Below are 18490 nucleotides of genomic sequence, written 5' to 3'. Positions count from 1 at the left end.
TATTTTCTTCTTTCCTAAAAACTCTTTCTCTACTAGGTGATATACTGATGAAAAAGAGTCAAGATAATACAGCCAACAGAATAAGCAAAGCTGGTAAAAGAACTCGGGGGTTGAAGAGCAGTTATTAAAAGCAATGGCTACTTTAGAAGGAAGGCTTGAAGTCCTAAATTCACTGCTGTAAAAGCACATTTGTAAATAATAATGGCAGCCACAGGTGACTGGCAGAGAAAATTTGTACAAAAGACTAAGGATAGAAGAAGTAAAAGATGGTAACATTTTAAGGATTAGCCAGAATGGTCTCAAAGTATACATAAGCACTTGATTTATGTACTATGTACTATTCTCTGTATGCTTTATCAATAGTATGTATGCATAATGTCTATGTTTAGTTGCTCTGTTTTTAAAAACAAAACAGAATATCCAAATAGCACATAGTCTCTCAAGTTCCTATGTATTAAGTACATACTGGAAGTAATAAAATATCTGAAATTAACCCTAAAACAGTCTGGGGTGAGAGAACTATTTATAATTTATGTGGTAGATACTTTTTAGTGTGGAATTTTCCAAAAGTAAAAATTTACATTAAAAAACTGTCTTCAGTACCTAACTTATAAACCTAGACTTGTAAAAGAATTTATTTTTACATTTTATAACATACCTGGAACTATTCATCAACACCCAGGAAAAAAGATACCTACTCTACAGCTCCAGTCATCACTACCTTTTCTTTTTAACCGCTGTCTTAACACGTATAACAAAACCACTCCCCACACTTGAACACTTCTCCTCACCCCTCATGATGTTCAAAACTTTTTTTCTGAATCCACTAAATATGCTCACTGGACTCTTTACTAATTAACCTCCTTCACTTTCCCAGTTTATTCCTCTGTTCTTCCTTCCTATGGTAAATGGCAGCTGTACAATCAAGGAATCCTAGAAATAATTTTTCATTTCTTCCTTCCTTATACCTTCCACATCCAATCCATTAGCAAGTCCTGAAACATGATCTCAGATCTGTCTGTCCTCTTCACCCTAATCTAAACCACATCATATCTTGCATAATCTAGTAAAGTCCTCTTTGTCTCCTTAATCCGTTCAACTCTCAAAATGCTGCAGCACATCCTTCATAAATTATATCTAAATATCAGACTACATGTCTTGTAATTTTCAGATGTAAATGTTTCAGTAGGCTTAGTATTTCCATTTGGACAGAGCAATGCTTAATCATGGCAATGGACTCAAACTGGTTTACTGTGTTCTATTCACATCCAGTTACTTATTTGGTTTTAGAAAAGCCAGGCTCCAATTATAGAACAAGTTGACACTGAGGTCCCAAACACCTAGTCATAAAACACCTGTTAAATGGCCTACACCAAACTGTGACAACCCTCCTTACTGTAATTTAAAAATGACTGGAAAACAAAGGCTACACCAAAATCTAGAATTCAATCAAAGCCAAAGAAGAAAAACACCAGGATTCTCCAACTTGAAATTTGTGGTTCACCATGGAAGATTGCATGAATTTAAAGCTCAATCCAATTTCATGATTTAAAATTGACTAGGACTTCTGGTACTGGTGAGGACAAAGCAGGCCCACAACAGCCAGCCTATCTGCCTGTTACACCAGGACTGTAGACAAAAATATAAAAAGCAACTTTTATAAAAAAACTTGTACATGAGTACAAGTAACATTATTACTTGTTCATAGTAACATTATTCATAATAGCCAAAAAGTAGAAACAACCAAATATCCATCAACAGATGAATGGATAAATAAAATCTGGCATATGTATATAATGGAATATTATTTGGCAACAAAGGAATGAAGTACTGATAAATGCTACCATATGAATGAGGCTTCAAATTCATTACATATGAAAGAAGCCAGTCACAGAAGACCACATATGTAACTTCATTACACAAAATATCCAAAATCAGCAAATCCATGGAGACAAAAAGCATATTACTAATTGCCTAGGGCTGGAACATGGGGAGAGTTGCAGGGGACAAGGAAGGGGAGTAGCAGCTAATGAGTACAGGGCTTCTTTCCAGGATGATGAAAATGTTTTGGGTGAATAAACTTTAAAAAAAAAAACCTGAGCAGTATGCTCTAAAATGTAGACTACAATGGTATGTGAACTGTATGTCAATTTTTAAAAAGTAGCTACTTAAAACACTGAAAATTAAGATAGCTGGCACGCTGGGAAGTCAAAACCTAATTCACATGAGATCATACAGTATAGAATTTACCGTTACCCACAGAAGGCTACTGGAGGTGATGGAATTCCAGTTGAGCTCTTTCAAATCCTGAAAGATGATGCTGTGAAAGTGCTGCACTCAATATGCCAGCAAATTTGGAAAACTCAGCAGTGGCCACAGGACTGGAAAAGGTCAGTTTTCATTCCAAGCCCAAAGAAAGCTCAAACTACTGCACAATTGCATTCATCTCACATGCTAGTAAAGTAATGCTCAAAATTCTCCAAGCCAGGCTTCAGCAATACGTGAACTGTGAACTTCCAGATGTTCAAGCTGGTTTTAGAAAAGGCAGAGGAACCAGAGATCAAATTGCCAACATCTGCTGGATCATGGAAAAAGCAAGAGAGTTCCAGAAAAACATCTATTTCTGCTTTATTGACTATGCCAAAGCCTTTGACTGTGTGGATCACAATACACTGTGGAAAATTCTGAGAGATGGGAATACCAGACCACCTGACCTGCCTCTTGAGAAATCTGGATGCAGGTCAGGAAGCAACAGTTAGAGCTGGACATGGAACAACAGACTGGTTCCAAATAGGAAAAGGAGTACGTCAAGGCTGTATATTGTCACCCTGCTTATTTAACTTCTGTGCAGAGTACATCATGAGAAATGCTGGACTGGAAGAAACACAAGCTGGAATCAAGATTGCTGGGAGAAACACCAATAACCTCAGATATGCAGATGACACCACCCTTATGGCACAAAGTGAAGAGGAACTAAAAAGCCTCTTGATTGAAAGTGAAAGAGGAGAGTGAAAAAGTTGGCTTAAAGCTCAACATTCATAAAACGAAGATCATGGCATCCAGTCCCATCACGTCATGGCAAATAGATGGGGAAACAGTGGAAACAGTGTCAGACTTTATTTTTGGGGGCTCCAAAATCACTGCAGATGGTGACTGCAGCCATGAAATTAAAAGATGCTTACTCCTTGGAAGGAAAGTTATGACCAACCTAGATAGCATATTCAAAAGCAGAGACATTACTTTGCCAACTAAGGTCCGTCTAGTCAAGGCTATGGTTTTTCTAGTAGTCATGTATGGATGTCAGAGTTGGACTGTGAAGAAGGCTGAGTGCCGAAGAATAGATGCTTCTTAACTGCGGTGTTGGAAAAGACTCTTCAGAGTCCCTTGGACTGCAAGCAGATCCAACCAGTCCATTCTGAAGGAGATCAGCCCTGGGATTTCTTTGAAAGAAATGATGCTAAAGTTGAAACTTCAGTACTTTGGCCACCTCATGTGAAGGGTTGACTCACTGGAAAAGACTCTGATGCTGGGAGGGATTGGGGGCAGGAGGAGAACGGGACAACAGAGGACGGGATGGCTGGATAGCATCACTGACTCGATGGACGTGAATCTGAGTGAACTCCAGGAGTTGGTGATGGACAGGGAGGCCTGGCATGCTGCAATTCATGGGGTCGCAAAGAGTCGGACACGACTGAGCGGCTGAACTGAATTGAACAGAAGGCTGGCCTTGCTCTTGGCTTAAGAAATAATCACTAGGCCCTATCAGGGCCAGCCACATAGAAACACTGCAATCTGGAGTAGGGGCTTTGATACATACCAACAATGTGATTTAAGGCAGGGGCTTGGGTCACATGGTATCGGCTGACCACTAGAGGGGCTGGACACTGAAAACTGAATAATGCCTACATGATGGACCCCCAATAAATAAAAACTCTGGACACCAAGGCTCAAGTGAACTTCCCTGGTTGACAATACTCTGCTTAGTGTCACACACTGATGTTATCCTAAGTCATGGGGAGAGGATGACTGGAAGCTCTGCGCTGGACACCTTGACTCTGTGTGTCTCTTCCCTTGACAAATCTTAATCTGTATCCTTTCAAAACCAAGTGCTTAACAATTTTGTTACACAAGTACTTTCAGCAAATCACCAAGCCTTGAGAATGGTCTTAGAAATCTGTGAGGACTTCCCTGGTGATCCACTGGTTAAGAATCCGCCTGCCAATGTAGTGGACACAGGTTCAATCCTTGTTCCGGGAAGATTCCACATTCTGCAGGGCAACTAAGCCCGTGCACCACAATACTGAGCCCACATGCTGAGAATCCATGCTCCACAATGAGAAGCCTGTGCACCGCAACTAGAGAGTAGCCCCCATTCACCATAACTAGAGAAAGCTTACATGCAGCAACAAAGACTCAGTGCAGCCAAAAATAAAGTCTTTTTTTAAAAAAAAAAAGGAAATCTGTGAACTATGTAGTTGGTCTAATAAGTGAGGGTAGTCATGTGGACTATACTCTAACGTCAGTTGGGTAACCTCTCAGAGAGTGAGTTTTCTGGGGTTTATTTCTCACCACTTTGACTAAAAAGCATGACCTAGCTGAGGAGATGTCCTACTGTAGAGGATAAGTAAAACTGTACGAATGGGTTGTGCGGTATGGAATTCCTAAGAGAAAAGAACCAGAGAAAGGACTCCCCTAATTCCCTCACAAGGCCTGGGCTCATCTCTGAGGTGCACACAGGACATTCCCCATCAACACAGCAAAGGCTTTTTAGAACTGAATCCCTGCTCACATCTCAGACTAACAAGGAACAGATCCAAAACAGCAAAGCAAAGGCTTTAAAATATGAAGTGATTATCAAACTAACACAGAAGAGAGAACATGTAGTCTGTGACTAGTTGGGCTATTTACTTTAAAAAAAAGAAAGAAATCAGTATTCTACAGAAGCTTTTAGAAGAAAAACAGAACCTAAAACAATATATTATTCAAAATATCCACAATACTACCTTAAATTTCTCAATAATCTAAGGTTCAGGGAAATGTGACATATTCTCAAGGAAAAAACAATCAACAGTTGCTAATTCTGAGATTACCCAGATGCTGGACTTAACAGTCAGAAACTTTAAAGCATTATTACTATATCCATGTGGCAAAGATAACTTGAAATTAATGGGAAGACAGAAGTTTTCAGCAAAGAAACAAAAACTATTTAAAAAAAGAAAAACAGAAACACAAATTGTGGAATTAAAGGATATAATATCAGAAATTTGTAAAATTTCACTGGATGGGCTCAGTGGCTGAATGCAGAACAAAGTGTCAGAGGATGTGACAGAGGCGCAACAGAAATCATCCCATCTGGAATACAGACAGAAAAAGGCTGAGGGAAAATGAGCAGACTCGTGACACTGGAAGAAGACAAAGAATGTAGTGAAGAAAAAAGATTTGAAGAATGGCTGAAAATCTGCCAAATTTGGCAAAATATATAAAGCTATAGATTCAAGAAGCTCAGTGAATGCTAAAGAGATTTAAACACAAAGAAATCCACACCTAGATATGTTTTTAAAAAAATCAAACTGCTGTAAACTAAGCAAAAAGAAATGATCTTGAAAGCAACCAGAGCAAACAGTGTATCAGTATTACTTACAGGAGGGCAATAATTGAAACAAGCATGTATTTCTCACCAAAAACCATGGAGGTAAAAAGGCAGCAGAGCAACATTTTTAAAGTACTGAAATACAAGAGCTATCAATACCAAATTCTGTATCCAACAAAAAAATTCTTCAAAATGAAAGCCTCCCCTGCTCTACCCCTCCCAAAGGACATTCTCAAATGAAGGAAAACTAAGAATTCATCACCAGCAGAGCAGTTCTTAAAGAAATACTGAAAGGGAAGTGCTTCAGGCTGAAGGGAGATGATACTGGAGGAAATGTGGAACTTAAGGGAAGAATGAAGAGCAAATGAAATGGTAAACATCGGGGTAAAAATAGTCTTTCAGCTCTTTATGGCCAGAAAGCAAATAACAACACTGTCTGGTGGGGAAGTCCATGTGTGAGATGTTAACACATATGACAACTATAACAGACAGAGGGTGGATAAAGGGACCTAAATGGTTGTAAGGCTTCTACATTTTATTAAAGACAGTAAAATATTAATCCTAAGAATTCTGTGAAAGGTTGGGTATATGTTATAATCACTAGAGCAACCACTATAAACATACAAGAAGAATAACACCAGGGATAAACAGGGTAATTACAGAATGATAATAGGGTCAACTAAGAGAATTTAATGCCCTTAATGTATATGCACCTAACAGTAAATATTCAAAATACTTGAAGCAAAAAACTAAATAACTGAAAAGAGAAATAAAGACATACCATACTTGGAAACTTCAACACCTTTCTTTCAATAATCAATAAAACAAATAGAAAAACCAGTAATGGTATAGAAGATGTGAACAACCCTATTAACCAAAATGACCTTACAGTTACCAAACACTCTACCCCCGAACCAGGAGAAAACATATACACAGGCTTTTCAAGCATGTATGGAACATTTAAAATCCCAACAGAGACCATATCCTCATCATAGTCATAAAATGATTTTTTGTTAATGGAAAAACAATGACAGTAACAATAGAGAAAAAGCAAAGAAACAAAACTCTGGTCGCTAAAAAAAAAAAAAAAAAAATTAACAAATCCCTGCCAAGACTGACAAAGATAAAAGAGAAAATAAAAATCACCAATAACAGGAACAAAACAGGAGACTCCCCTCGAGGTTTGATCCCTGGTCGAGAACTAAGATCCTGCATGCCAAATCTTTAAAAAAGAAAAATATTGAGAGAGGGAAGATATGTTGAACTGAGGAAAAAGCCACCAGCTTTGTGGAGGTAATATCTCAGTTGACTTTGAAAGATTTCAAGATTCTTTCGTAAGAGATGAGGATAAATGATGGCTTAATGTCTTGAGTACAGATAAATTTCAGATCCTAAACAGGCAACAGCACTATACCAGTTTAGCTGGGGTACAGATGGAAAGAAATCAATTAAACAAAAGTGGTACAAGGGACCAGTCAATGACCTGTTATTCAGGAAAAATTACTGACGCTTTCTGTGCCAGTTATTGATTTATTGAGTTTTAGCTCCAAATCCAACCTTCTTTGCCCTTCTCTGTGATAATGAAGTTGGATTCTAGAAACATTTCTCCTTTGCCAGCTGGCTCAATGTTAAGTTTTATCAGTAGAGTGCTGGGAGGACACTGCAAAAAGAAAAACTGGGGTCTTTCCTTTCTAGTTTTAGTGTACTCTAGCCTGCTTCTTCTTAAGCTTGCAGCACCCAACAATATGAGGGACACTCCATAGTGGCTCACCCTTCAGCAACGTTCAGCAGAAAGCCTAAAGGTACCTCCCCAGAAAATTCTGCTGGTGGCTCAGCTGGCTCCCCAGCTGAACACCCAGCAGGAGGCTTTCCAGCAAGTTCTTTTAGTACCCAGAAGGTGGCTTCTGACATGCCACCTCAGGCTATGGCACCAGAGAACTCTGTCATCCACTGAACCAGAGCCCCACCTTCTCCACGGAGAGCTGAATCTGGGAACAGGGAAGTTATTCTTTTCTAGGGCACACTGCCTTAGTTCTACAGTTGTTTCCCAAGTCTGTAATTACTGTATTCTTCTATGTTATCTTTACCTTTTAATAGTTAATTCTTGGTTACCAGTTAATATCTATCAGTTAATTAACAGTTAACTTCGTAACTTCCCTGTTAAACCATGTATTGGTAGCTTCTGTCTGCTGACTGGACTCTGAGAACTACAGAACTATAACTCAAAGATAGGGATCTTTCACACACCTAACTTTAAAAGATTAAAAAAAAAAAAAAAAAAAGAATGCCCCAAGGCCCAGAAACAGCTCCGAGAAGCTGTGTGAGTATAGTCAGGAGGCTGGAGTTTGAATTACCTCTGGGGTTTGTATGCATGCCTGATGGGATACTTTGCAATCACAGGAAGTACTGACTCCAGTGAGGAGAAAAGAGGGATAGAGGGGAGGGGAGCACTGAGTTAGCCTTCCTGTAAACTGGAAAATCTACATCATCAGACAAAAAGGAAACATGTTAAGTGTTTGAAAGACTATTTTAAATACTGATGGCTAAGGACAGCCATTTGCTTATACAAGTTACACTGATTCAAGATAAAATAAAACCCTGAATAATTTCTCTTAGAAACTGAAGTAGTCAAATGGTATCATGTCTCTCAAATGGATACATGTCTCTCCAAATCCTTGATTTCATTTGTAGTGTCTTGAGAGGAAAACAATAACTATTTTTCTTTCAATATTTAGAGTCACATAAATGTATAGCATGATCTAGAACCCATTAGCTAAAGTGAGAATGGGGGTTTTTCAACCAAGTCAACCCAATAAATAAAATCTTTACTCAGTGAACAATACTAACTTTAAAAAGGAAACGATATAGGTAAAAACAAATGATTAAAAGCTTACAGAATTTTTTGTAAAGGTTCTGACAGAACTTCAACTTTGGAACAAGCAATTCTGTGTCAAAGAGCTCAAGACTAGGGAACTATTGCCCAGTTATCATTCCTATGTAAGTTAAGAGAAAAAACAATTAGGCTGTATTTTAGGCATGAAAAATTTAACAAGGAAGTGAGAAGTCACAACAAATTTTTAAAAACCATTTAAAATTTTCTGAAATAACTATTTATTGGCAAATAGTACAGAAACTTTTTTTAAAACATGACCAAATACCACAGGGCATCTATCTAAATTACCAATAACTGGTACAACCTAAAAGTTCCAAATTCTTCTTTTTAAAAAAACTTTTTATCTTTTCTTCTTCCCAAAGGTTATTCCAATTCTTTTCACATCTTCTTATCTGTTCTCAACAGAACTAAGCTACTTTTAGAACACTTCAAAATGTTCTTTTCACCTGAAACAACAAAATCCATATCTTCTTTCTTCCCTGGGACCTTCCTGGGAAACTATCTTTAAACGGGATTCACTTAGGAATTAAAAACAAACAAAATGGAATGCATGAAATCATAAGTTATTGCGAGGGGGAAATTCATGGACGTTCTTTTTCTGTTTTCTAAAGCGCTGGCATGCTTTGTAGTTATAAGGAGCATTTAATTCAAATGTTATAATATTCTAAAATACTGTACATGTTTCTAATTAATTCATTCAAAATTCCATACTTTGGGTAAATGATTTTCAATCTTACCACCTAACTTCTCAAAGGGACTACAATCTTTCTCAACCAGAAGCCAATCACTTCATTTTTAATACTTCTTTTTGTTGACTGGTTATGGCAAAATATATACATAATATACAAGTTACCATTTTAACCATTTTAAGTGTACTATTCAGTGGCATTAAGCGGATTTGCAATGTTGTGCAACCATTACCACTATCCATTTCTAGAACTTTTCATCATCCCAGAGAGAAACTCTGTACCAATTAAACAGTAAGTCCCTATTCTCCCTACTCTCAGCTGCTGGTATCCTCTATGTCATCTCCTGTCTCTATGAGTTTGCCTATTCTAGGTATCTCATGTAAGTGGAACTGTACAATATTTGCCTTTTTCTGTCTGCTTATTTCACTCAACATGTGTTTAGATATCTATCTATCTATATATATATACATTCTTTCATATTCTTTTTTAAAATTTTTGTTGTATTATAGTTGATTTACAATATTGTGTTACTTTCCTTGTATATATAGTTCAGAGAATCAATTATACATATTCTCACTTAGTGTGTTTTTAAGGTTCATCTATGTAGCATATATCAGAATCTCACGCCTTAAAGTTGAACAATATTCCACAGACTGTATATACCACACTTTATTTATCCATTCATCTGCTGACAGATATTAGAGCAGCATCCATTTTAATATATTTTAAAATGAAACAATATAGTAGGAAATAACCAAAATTAAGCAAGATTCTTCAAAATGGGGGGAAGAAAGAAAATGGAAAAAGTGGAAAAGCTTGTATTAAGGATTAAGGAATGAAAGTAGAACTTTAAAAAGGAGCACAGCTTCAATAAGCAAAGTATCTATTTCATCTCATAACCTACCTAAAAGGTCTAAAGATTGTTAAGACTACCTACCATGTGACACGTCATGCAGCAAGAAGGTAAGCTATAACTACATGTGAATATGACCTTCCAATCACTGATACTTCATATACTCATTAACAAGTAGGTTAGCAATGTGTATTACGTGCCAAACCTGGGGGGGGCGGATAGGGGAGGGGAAGGAGAATGCCAAGTGGACGGAGATAATGTCCTGCCTTCATGGAGCTACCAGCTTAATGTAAGCTATAGAGAAGATACATGATTTTAAGACCAAAACAATATGCAATTTCAAATCTTAAGTCCTATGAAAAAAGAACACAGAAACTAAAAATGGAAAATGTGATCTATTAATAGATCAGGAAGTCAAAGATCTCTGAAAAAGATATACTCAAGTTGACACCTGAAAAAAATAAGAGTTAACTGAGTACAGGGGTCAGCATGTACAAAGGCTACGTGGGAATGCCCATCCCTACAAAACTGGAAACTAACAAAAGTGACCCCTCTCCAAAGTTACAGGAATGGACAAAATTGCACTTGAGCTGGAGAGAAGATAATAAGCAAAAGAACTGAGAAGAAAAGTTTACAGAGGAAGAAAGAAAATTAGGAATGTCTGTGGATACTTCAACTAAGGAAACGTTTCAAGAAGGAAGTATTAATAGCAGTCATCTGTGTTAAATAATGCTGAACAGTAAGACAGGAAAAACTATAAGTTCCGTAATCCATTCTGAAGGAGATCAGCCCTGGGATTTCTTTGGAAGGAATGATGCTAAAGCTGAAACTCCAGTACTTTAGCCACCTCATGTGAAGAGTTGACTCATTGGAAAAGACTCTGATGCTGGGAGGGATTGGGGGCAGGAGGAGAACGGGACAACAGAGGACGGGATGGCTGGATGGCATCACTGACTCGATGGACGTGAGTCTGAGTGAACTCCGGGAGTTGGTGATGGACAGGGAGGCCTGGCGTGCTGCAATTCATGGGGTCACAGAGTCCGACACGACTGAGCAACTGAACTGAACTGAACACAATGGAAGTCACTGGTGACTTTAAAAGTACTGCTTTGTGGTCACATAACTGTATTACCACAATAGCTTAATCAAGAACAGCTATTTGTAAGTTGTCACTAAGTGAAGCCAGAAGCTATTTTTGATGACTCCACCATCTTGCTACATTTTTTTAAGTTCTTCCTTTTTTCTCCCCCTTCTGTTCTTATTTAGTATTCTTTCTTATTCACTGTTTCTGCCTACTCTCTAGAAATAATGACAAGTTTACAGCCACAGAGCCTTACTATGTTAGAGATGGATGATCCTGCAATTGTCATTTAGACCTAGGGCATAGTTAAGAGTTTGATCTCTTTATACCAGGTTTCCGGGTCTATTTCCTCAGTGTGTATCAAAAGTCTAATTTTATGAAAAGAATTGATATCTCTTGCTTATTCCTATTCTAGAAAATTCTATAGTGTCATAAAAAAGATATTAAATGCCTTAGCAGAATTTGTTTCTCAAAGTAACTAAAATCACTATCATTTTCTCCTGTAGCCTATACAAATATCTAGGATTAGAGTATTATGCTTTAATCTTAATCTAGTCAGTCTAGTCAAACTCAAATAAAACTTTTGAATAATGTCATTGATAAATTAAGAGTGATTAATCTTTTAATAATTTACAAGAAATATGTTTAAAGACTCATTCTTCACACAGTTTAATGGTTTAATTTACAAATGTTCACATATTTTTTTAGGGACATATTAATTACTCAGAGATAAACTTTTACTTCACATTTAATATTAACAGAACAAAGCTAATTTGTCCCCAACCTACTGACATTTGGCCACATATCAAAGTTTTTAACTGTATTACTAAAAAAGAGTCAACTTTAAAAATCTGGAATTTCATGTTAAAGACAGTAAGAATTAAAAAATCTCAAATGTGCAATGGCTATTCATCAAAAAATATAGAATCCATCTACAAATATTCCAATATAGCTCACCATTTCTCAATAGCAACGCCACTGACAGCTGAAAAAGTCTTCCCTGTGAAGGGCTGTCCAGCACAGTGCATGAAAGACATTTAGCACCCTTGTTTTGTTCTCGTTATCACCATAGTGCTCCCTCCTTTCTAGTCATGGTGATCATCAAAAATAGTCCCCCAAAATTCTCAACACTTAACCTATGGCCGTTACACAAACTTCACCCCTGACTGAGAACAACTAGTAGCACAGCAACCTCTTTCTCTTAATGAAAATGTCTCTAATGTAGACACCCAGATTTCTGCCTTAACATATAAAGTATATTGAACATAACTTTAACATTTCTTGATGACAGAGGGTCTTCACTACGAAGTGACTATTATGTCCTACTGTAATATAATAAAGCTCTTAGAAATTAAAGTGTGTTTTATCTTTGGTCCTATAATAATTGACCCTGGCTGTTTTATTTGAACATAAGACTATTACTTAAAACACATACTGCTTTATATATTTTTTCCACAATTCTTTTTGGCCAAGGTTATTTTTTCCTAGACTAAATCTACTACATCTACCACTCTCTGAACTGTTTAGAGTATTTTTTTATTTGCTAATGACCAAGCTTATTACATGAAAAGATGTAGATGAAAACGGCTCCAGGCTTCCTAAGAATTAAAGTGCATGGGTGTGGCGACAGCTGTCTTGTAAGAAATTTTTTCTTACTTTTGGTTTTTTACCTGTGCTATGACTGAAAACTCCAAAGATCTGAATTCAATAAATTATAAATTAATAAAGCAATTATTACTAAATAATCTTTGAAGACTGCTATATACTACAAAATATTCTAATTGAGTATTGTAATTATTACAAATAACACTTAAATAACTCACCTGATTTCTTTTAGTCCTTCTCTCTGGATAACTTGAAGAATTTCTTTATGACTCATGGGTGTATTGGGATATTTTTCTAAGACCTGAGAAACAAGTATATAGTAACAAATTATTTACTTAAATTCTTATAATTACACATGTAAACTATATTTCTTATTCTTACTATAGCTATGTATTAATTTCATCCAGCACATACAAATCCAGAGAATTTTCATCCCTTAAATTTTGGGATAATAAATGAAAAATTAATGGGACATTCTTTAAATAGGACATTCTTTTCTTCAGTCACAAATCCTGAAGCAGAAATGAGTCAAAAAAGATTACTAATTATTATGAATTCATAATATGAAATTATGCTTACTCTCTGCCTCCAACCCCACATAACATAACTACCTGTAGACTTACTGGAAATAGCTGAAAGAGTATCCACCTTTACATTTCCAAACAAAGTCTAGTATATTTTGGATGCTCAGTAATTTCTTAACCAAAATAAATGAACAATATAATGAAATTAAACAGTATCTGTGTTCTGGTAAAGAGGATATAAGCAAAGTTTATCCTGTCTCTCCTCTTGAATATGACTAAAAACCTGGACAGAGTACATGGAGCAGCTAGTTATCTGAGGACTCTGAAAATGGAAGCAGTTGGTTTTGAGGAGGAAACCAAAACCAGAAGTACTACTAACTCAGCAGTGAGTTTCCTGGTTATATTTCCCCTAGGATCACTCAGTCCAGACTTTAAAGCAGCCCCAACTCAGAACTGCACAGTAAGTGCAGACAGAAATGGCTTCAAAAAGAAGTCTTCCCTTTTTCTGTCTGAAAAGCAGTCAAGGGGGCCCCAAAAGGCGAGGAAGATCCTCTTGGTTTTTTCCCTTTCTCTCAGACCCCACTCCCAAGCAATTCAAAGGCAGCAGCTGTGGCAGTGATGATACCAGCAGTGACTGGACAGGGACCTAAAACTTCAAGAAAGCGGATTCCTTCCAATCCTATGAATGTGGTGGGAATTCCTAAGGTTTATATCCTTTTTCTACCATCCTGTTGCTCGGCATCAAAGGCAGATACAGCTGTGGAAGTGTGTAGCAAAACGCTGAAATGAATACATGAGTTATTTAGCCATAGGACTAGGAAGAAAGTTCTCTATGAGCCAGAAAGTATCAGGAAACTTGCAAAGAGAAAGAAGCTCAAAAAGTGACACCAAGAAGATCGACAAACACTCCTGGGGTCACCCAAGAACTAAGCATATGTGGACACGACCCTAAACACACTATCAGGTTCCCAAAGTTAGCACTCAGTGGTGCATATGCAGGACAGACAGAAACAAAAGTTTTAAAAACTAGACACTAGAATTTTAGTGCACAGAGGTTAGGCCGAAACTTGGGTCCTGAACCGAAAAGGCCAAATGCCTGCTTAAAAAGCACCCCCAATTCCTAAACATTCTCCATAGGACTCAAATGAGTCAGTATCAAAGTTTTACTGCAACAGAAATGTCACAAAAGGAAAAAAATGTCTAATATACAAACCCAAATCACTTGACATATGAAGACAGTAACTCAACAAAGGAAAAGACAACCTACAGACAATAAACTTGAGATGACACAAATGCTGGAATTTTCAGGTAAAGATTTTAAGGCAGCTATTATAACCATGCTGCAAGAAGTAAGAGGGAAAAAAAAAAGAAGTGAGAAGACTATTCTTGGGGGGAAAAAATAGAAGTATTAGCAAAGAAGTAAGGCTGATTATCGGAGGAGGCAATGGCACCCCACTCCAGTACTCTTGCCTGGAAAATCGTATGAACAAAGGAGCCTGGTAGGCTGCAGTCCATGGGGTCGCTAAGAGTTGGATATGACTGAGCGACTTCCCTTTCACTTTTCACTTTCATGCACTGGAGAAGGAAATGGCAACCCACTCCAGTGTTCTCGCCTGGAGAATCCCAGAGACGGGGGAGCCTAGTGGGCTGCCATCTATGGGGTCGCACAGAGTCGGACACGACTGAAGTGAGAAAATTAAAAAAATAAGGTTGATTATACCATTGTGTGTGTACCTGTGTGGTGTACAAAACAAAATTAAAATTAAAAACTAAAAAATACAATCCAAAGTAAAATCCAAAATTCTCTGGAGGGGTTCAACTGCAGAATGGAGGTAACAGAGGAAGAAAATCAATGAACCTGAAGACTGAGCAACAGAAACTATTCAATTTGACAGAGAGAAAAGTTATAGGGGGAGAAAACAAAAAAACGGATGAACAGAGTCAATGGGCATGTCACCAAGAGTCCCAAAATGAGAAAATAAAGAGGAGCATGCACAAAACATAAACAACAGCAGCAAGAGCTTAGCAAATTTGGTGAAAAATACACACCTACAATTTCAGGAGAACCAGTGAATCTCAAACAACATAAATTCAAGGAAATCTATACACAGATATATCACAACCAAATTACTGAAAACCAAAGAAAATTTTAAAATCTTCAAAGCAGCCAAGGAAAAACACTATTTCACTTAGGAGAACAACAATTCAAGTGACTCATGTGGGTTTCTCATCAGAAACCATGAAAGGCAGAAACAGTGAAGTACATTTTTGAGTGCTGGAAAACAAGGACCGTAATTTAAAAATTCCTGTCTAGCAAAAATATCCTCTAAGAATGAAGAGTTTAAGATATTCTTAAAGGAAAATGAAGAATATTTTCCACTAACAGACTTGCTTTAAATTGCTTTCTTATAAGTCAATTTTGTATTCCTCTTCTTTTTATACAAATTTTAGGCAGAAACTCTCTTTACCTGAATCATTTTCCATTCTTAACCTGGAACCCTTGGCAATTAGTGGATGAAAGTGAAAGCTAAAATTGAAGTAACCTACATTATACTATCAAAGGAGCTATCAATTAGCACAGCAATTGTATCACAAACAACAGATATAAGACTTATATAATAGATATCACTTGAAGTCAGATATCTCAGATCAGCCACTAAGGTATCAAGATGTGATATCAGCAACTATCATTTATAAAGAAGACACAAACAAGTGCTAATCATTCTCTCAATTAAATGTCTCAGCAATCTTAAAAGGGAAGCATCATTACTCCCATTTAAGAAGTGGGATAACTAACCCTCAGGATAGTTATCTATTGCTATAGATAACAAATCGTAAATTTGCTAACAACTAAGCAAATTTCCAAACATAACACAGCAAGGTTAAGTGGGAGTCATAATTCAAACTCAGGTCTATCTTGCAGCCTACAGCGCACTGTGTCCTGTGTCTGCATCTCCTTCCTCATTTGCTTAACCATAAAATCCAACAAATAAACTTGTTTACACCTTCCATGACCTCTCTGCTACATCAGATGTTATTAACCTTTCCCTCTTAGGATACTGCTCTCTCCAGACTCTTTTTTTCTAAAACGTTTCTCCATAGTCTTTCTGTTGTTCAGTTGCTAGGCCATGTCTGACTTGAGATTCTATGGATCATGTAGCCTGCCAGGCTTCTCTGTCTAAGACATTTCCCAGGCAAGAATACTGGAGTGGGTTGCCATTTCCTTCTCCAGTCTTTTTCTGTGACCACCCCCTAAATATTTCACAAGTATCATTTTAGAGCTTTTCTTTTTCACTCCAACTCTCCCTGAATAAAATCATCCATTCCCAAGACTTCTTCAATCACTCCCATTTTGATAAATGAAAAGCAGCAGCACAGTCTGTTTATAGCTGCTTTTAAATATCAACCTTGTATGTTTCATCTCAAAATTAACATGCCCTAAATTTAACTTACTACCTTTATCCAACTTAAGATCTATAACAGAAAACTGGACCTGTATTTACTATCTATATATTAAAATCATATAAAAATACTAAAAATGGAGAAAAATACATCATGGACACAGATAGCTCATAAAAGAATTAAAACAACTGAACAGAAAACATAAAGTAACATTTGCATACTGAAATACTTACAGATAAAATTATATGATGTTGGAGATGTGCTTCAAAGTTATAACGAGGAAATTTAGATAGAGATTAAGTATTGCAAGGCAGGCTATAAGTCAATAATTATAGAAACTATAAGATGGTACAAAAATATTCATTATATTATTGTTGACTTTTATGTACACATTCAACATCCTATAATTAAAATGTATGGAAGAAACAACAAAGGATGCTTGATTTCACAAACGATCAAATGCAAAAAAAAAAGTCACATTTCAATGGGTTTTTTCCCTGCTACTTTGGACAGCAAAAACATGGCAATAATAAAACACCGCCATGAAATGGATATGTACACGTAATCCAGTGTACAAATTCAACTTTATTCAACTTTAAACTATTGATAATATAAGAAAATATTCATTATGTTACTCAATTAAAAAAAAAGTTTAAAGGTTTCTTATCTAATAAAAAGATATTAAGAAAACCAGTATATTTACACAATTGAATATTCTATAGCTACAGATGGGAAAAAAACGTGCATTCAAATCTAGGTGTGGAATGCAAGTACCGGACAACACAATGTGGGGCAGAGTGACTTCTACAACCCAGATTTTCAAAAGTCATGGACACATCCCTCTTTGGCCCTTCCTCAACCCTGTCTTGAAAATGAAAAAGACAAATCATTCTGAACCATACAGACAAGGACACACCCTAAGAATGGTGGACTAACTACACCTCTAGACGGCTGGAGGGAAGAAGAATAAACTTCCAAATCATTTAAGGAACTGTTATATGCAGCCAAAGCCATATCTAACTATTCAGTTCAGTTCAGTCGCTCAGTCGTGTCCGACTCTTTGCGACCCCATGAATTGCAGCACACCCGGCCTCCCTGTCCATCGCCAACTCCCAGAGTTCACTCAGATTCACGTTCATTGAGTCGGTGATGCCATCCAGCCATCTCATCCTCTGTCGTCCCCTTTTCCTCCTGCCCCCAATCCCTCCCAGCATCAGAGTCTTTTCCAACGAGTCAACTCTTCACATCAGGTGCCCAAAGTACTGGAGTTTCAGCTTTAGCATCATTCCTTCCAAAGAACACCCAGGACTGATCTCCTGTAGAATGGACTGGTTGGATCTCCTTGCAGTCCATGGGACTCTCAAGAGTCTTCTCCAACACCACAGTTCAAAAGCATCAATTCTTCGGCGCTCAGCTTTCTTCACAGTCCAACTCTCACATCCATACATGTTGGTACAAAAGTAACTGCAGTTTCAGCCATGAATTTTAAATCACTATAACTAGGCTCAAACACATCTTTATTAAGCAAAACAGGAACCATTACAATCAACACATTTTTGTCAACAAGAAGTAAGTTTGTTTATTATTCCTGTAGCATAAAAATCCATGCTTTGGGATTCGAGGAACTCTTGGAAAGCATTTTCTGCCTCCTGCTGGTTGTGGAAGCATTTTGCCTGCAAAAAGTTGTCAAGATGCTTGAAGAACTGGTAGTCAGTTGGCAAGGGGTCAGGTGAATAATGCTGGATGAGGAAAACTTTCAGTCATGGACAATCAGTCAAAGCCCAATTCGTTCAACTTTTGAAGCGCTGGTTGAGCGATATGAGGATAGACACTGTCGAGGAAAAGAACTGGGC

The 18490-nt window shown here is 37.2% G+C and overlaps 1 protein-coding gene across 3 annotated transcripts in view; it reads right to left on the bottom strand.

Moving 5' to 3' along the window:
- The window catches only part of ASXL2 (ASXL transcriptional regulator 2), a 114265-nt gene that overhangs the window by 61034 nt on the left and 34741 nt on the right, over window positions 1-18490 (bottom strand). For 2 of the 3 annotated variants that reach the window (XM_040224474.1, XM_040224477.1), the window contains exons 2-3: window positions 12930-13012; window positions 7558-7560 (exon numbers count right to left, since the gene is read on the bottom strand). In XM_040224474.1, coding sequence (XP_040080408.1) covers window positions 7558-7560; window positions 12930-13012 — 86 coding nt within the window. The remainder of the gene's footprint in view (window positions 1-7557; window positions 7561-12929; window positions 13013-18490) is intronic. The other variant, XM_040224476.1, reaches the window with a different exon arrangement.

Source organism: Oryx dammah, unplaced genomic scaffold, assembly GCF_014754425.2.
Source record: "Oryx dammah isolate SB20612 unplaced genomic scaffold, SCBI_Odam_1.1 HiC_scaffold_25, whole genome shotgun sequence".
Taxonomy (NCBI): Eukaryota; Metazoa; Chordata; class Mammalia; order Artiodactyla; family Bovidae; genus Oryx; species Oryx dammah.
Note: the sequence above shows the minus strand (reverse complement) of the source record. Positions and strands in the feature narration are given on the sequence as shown.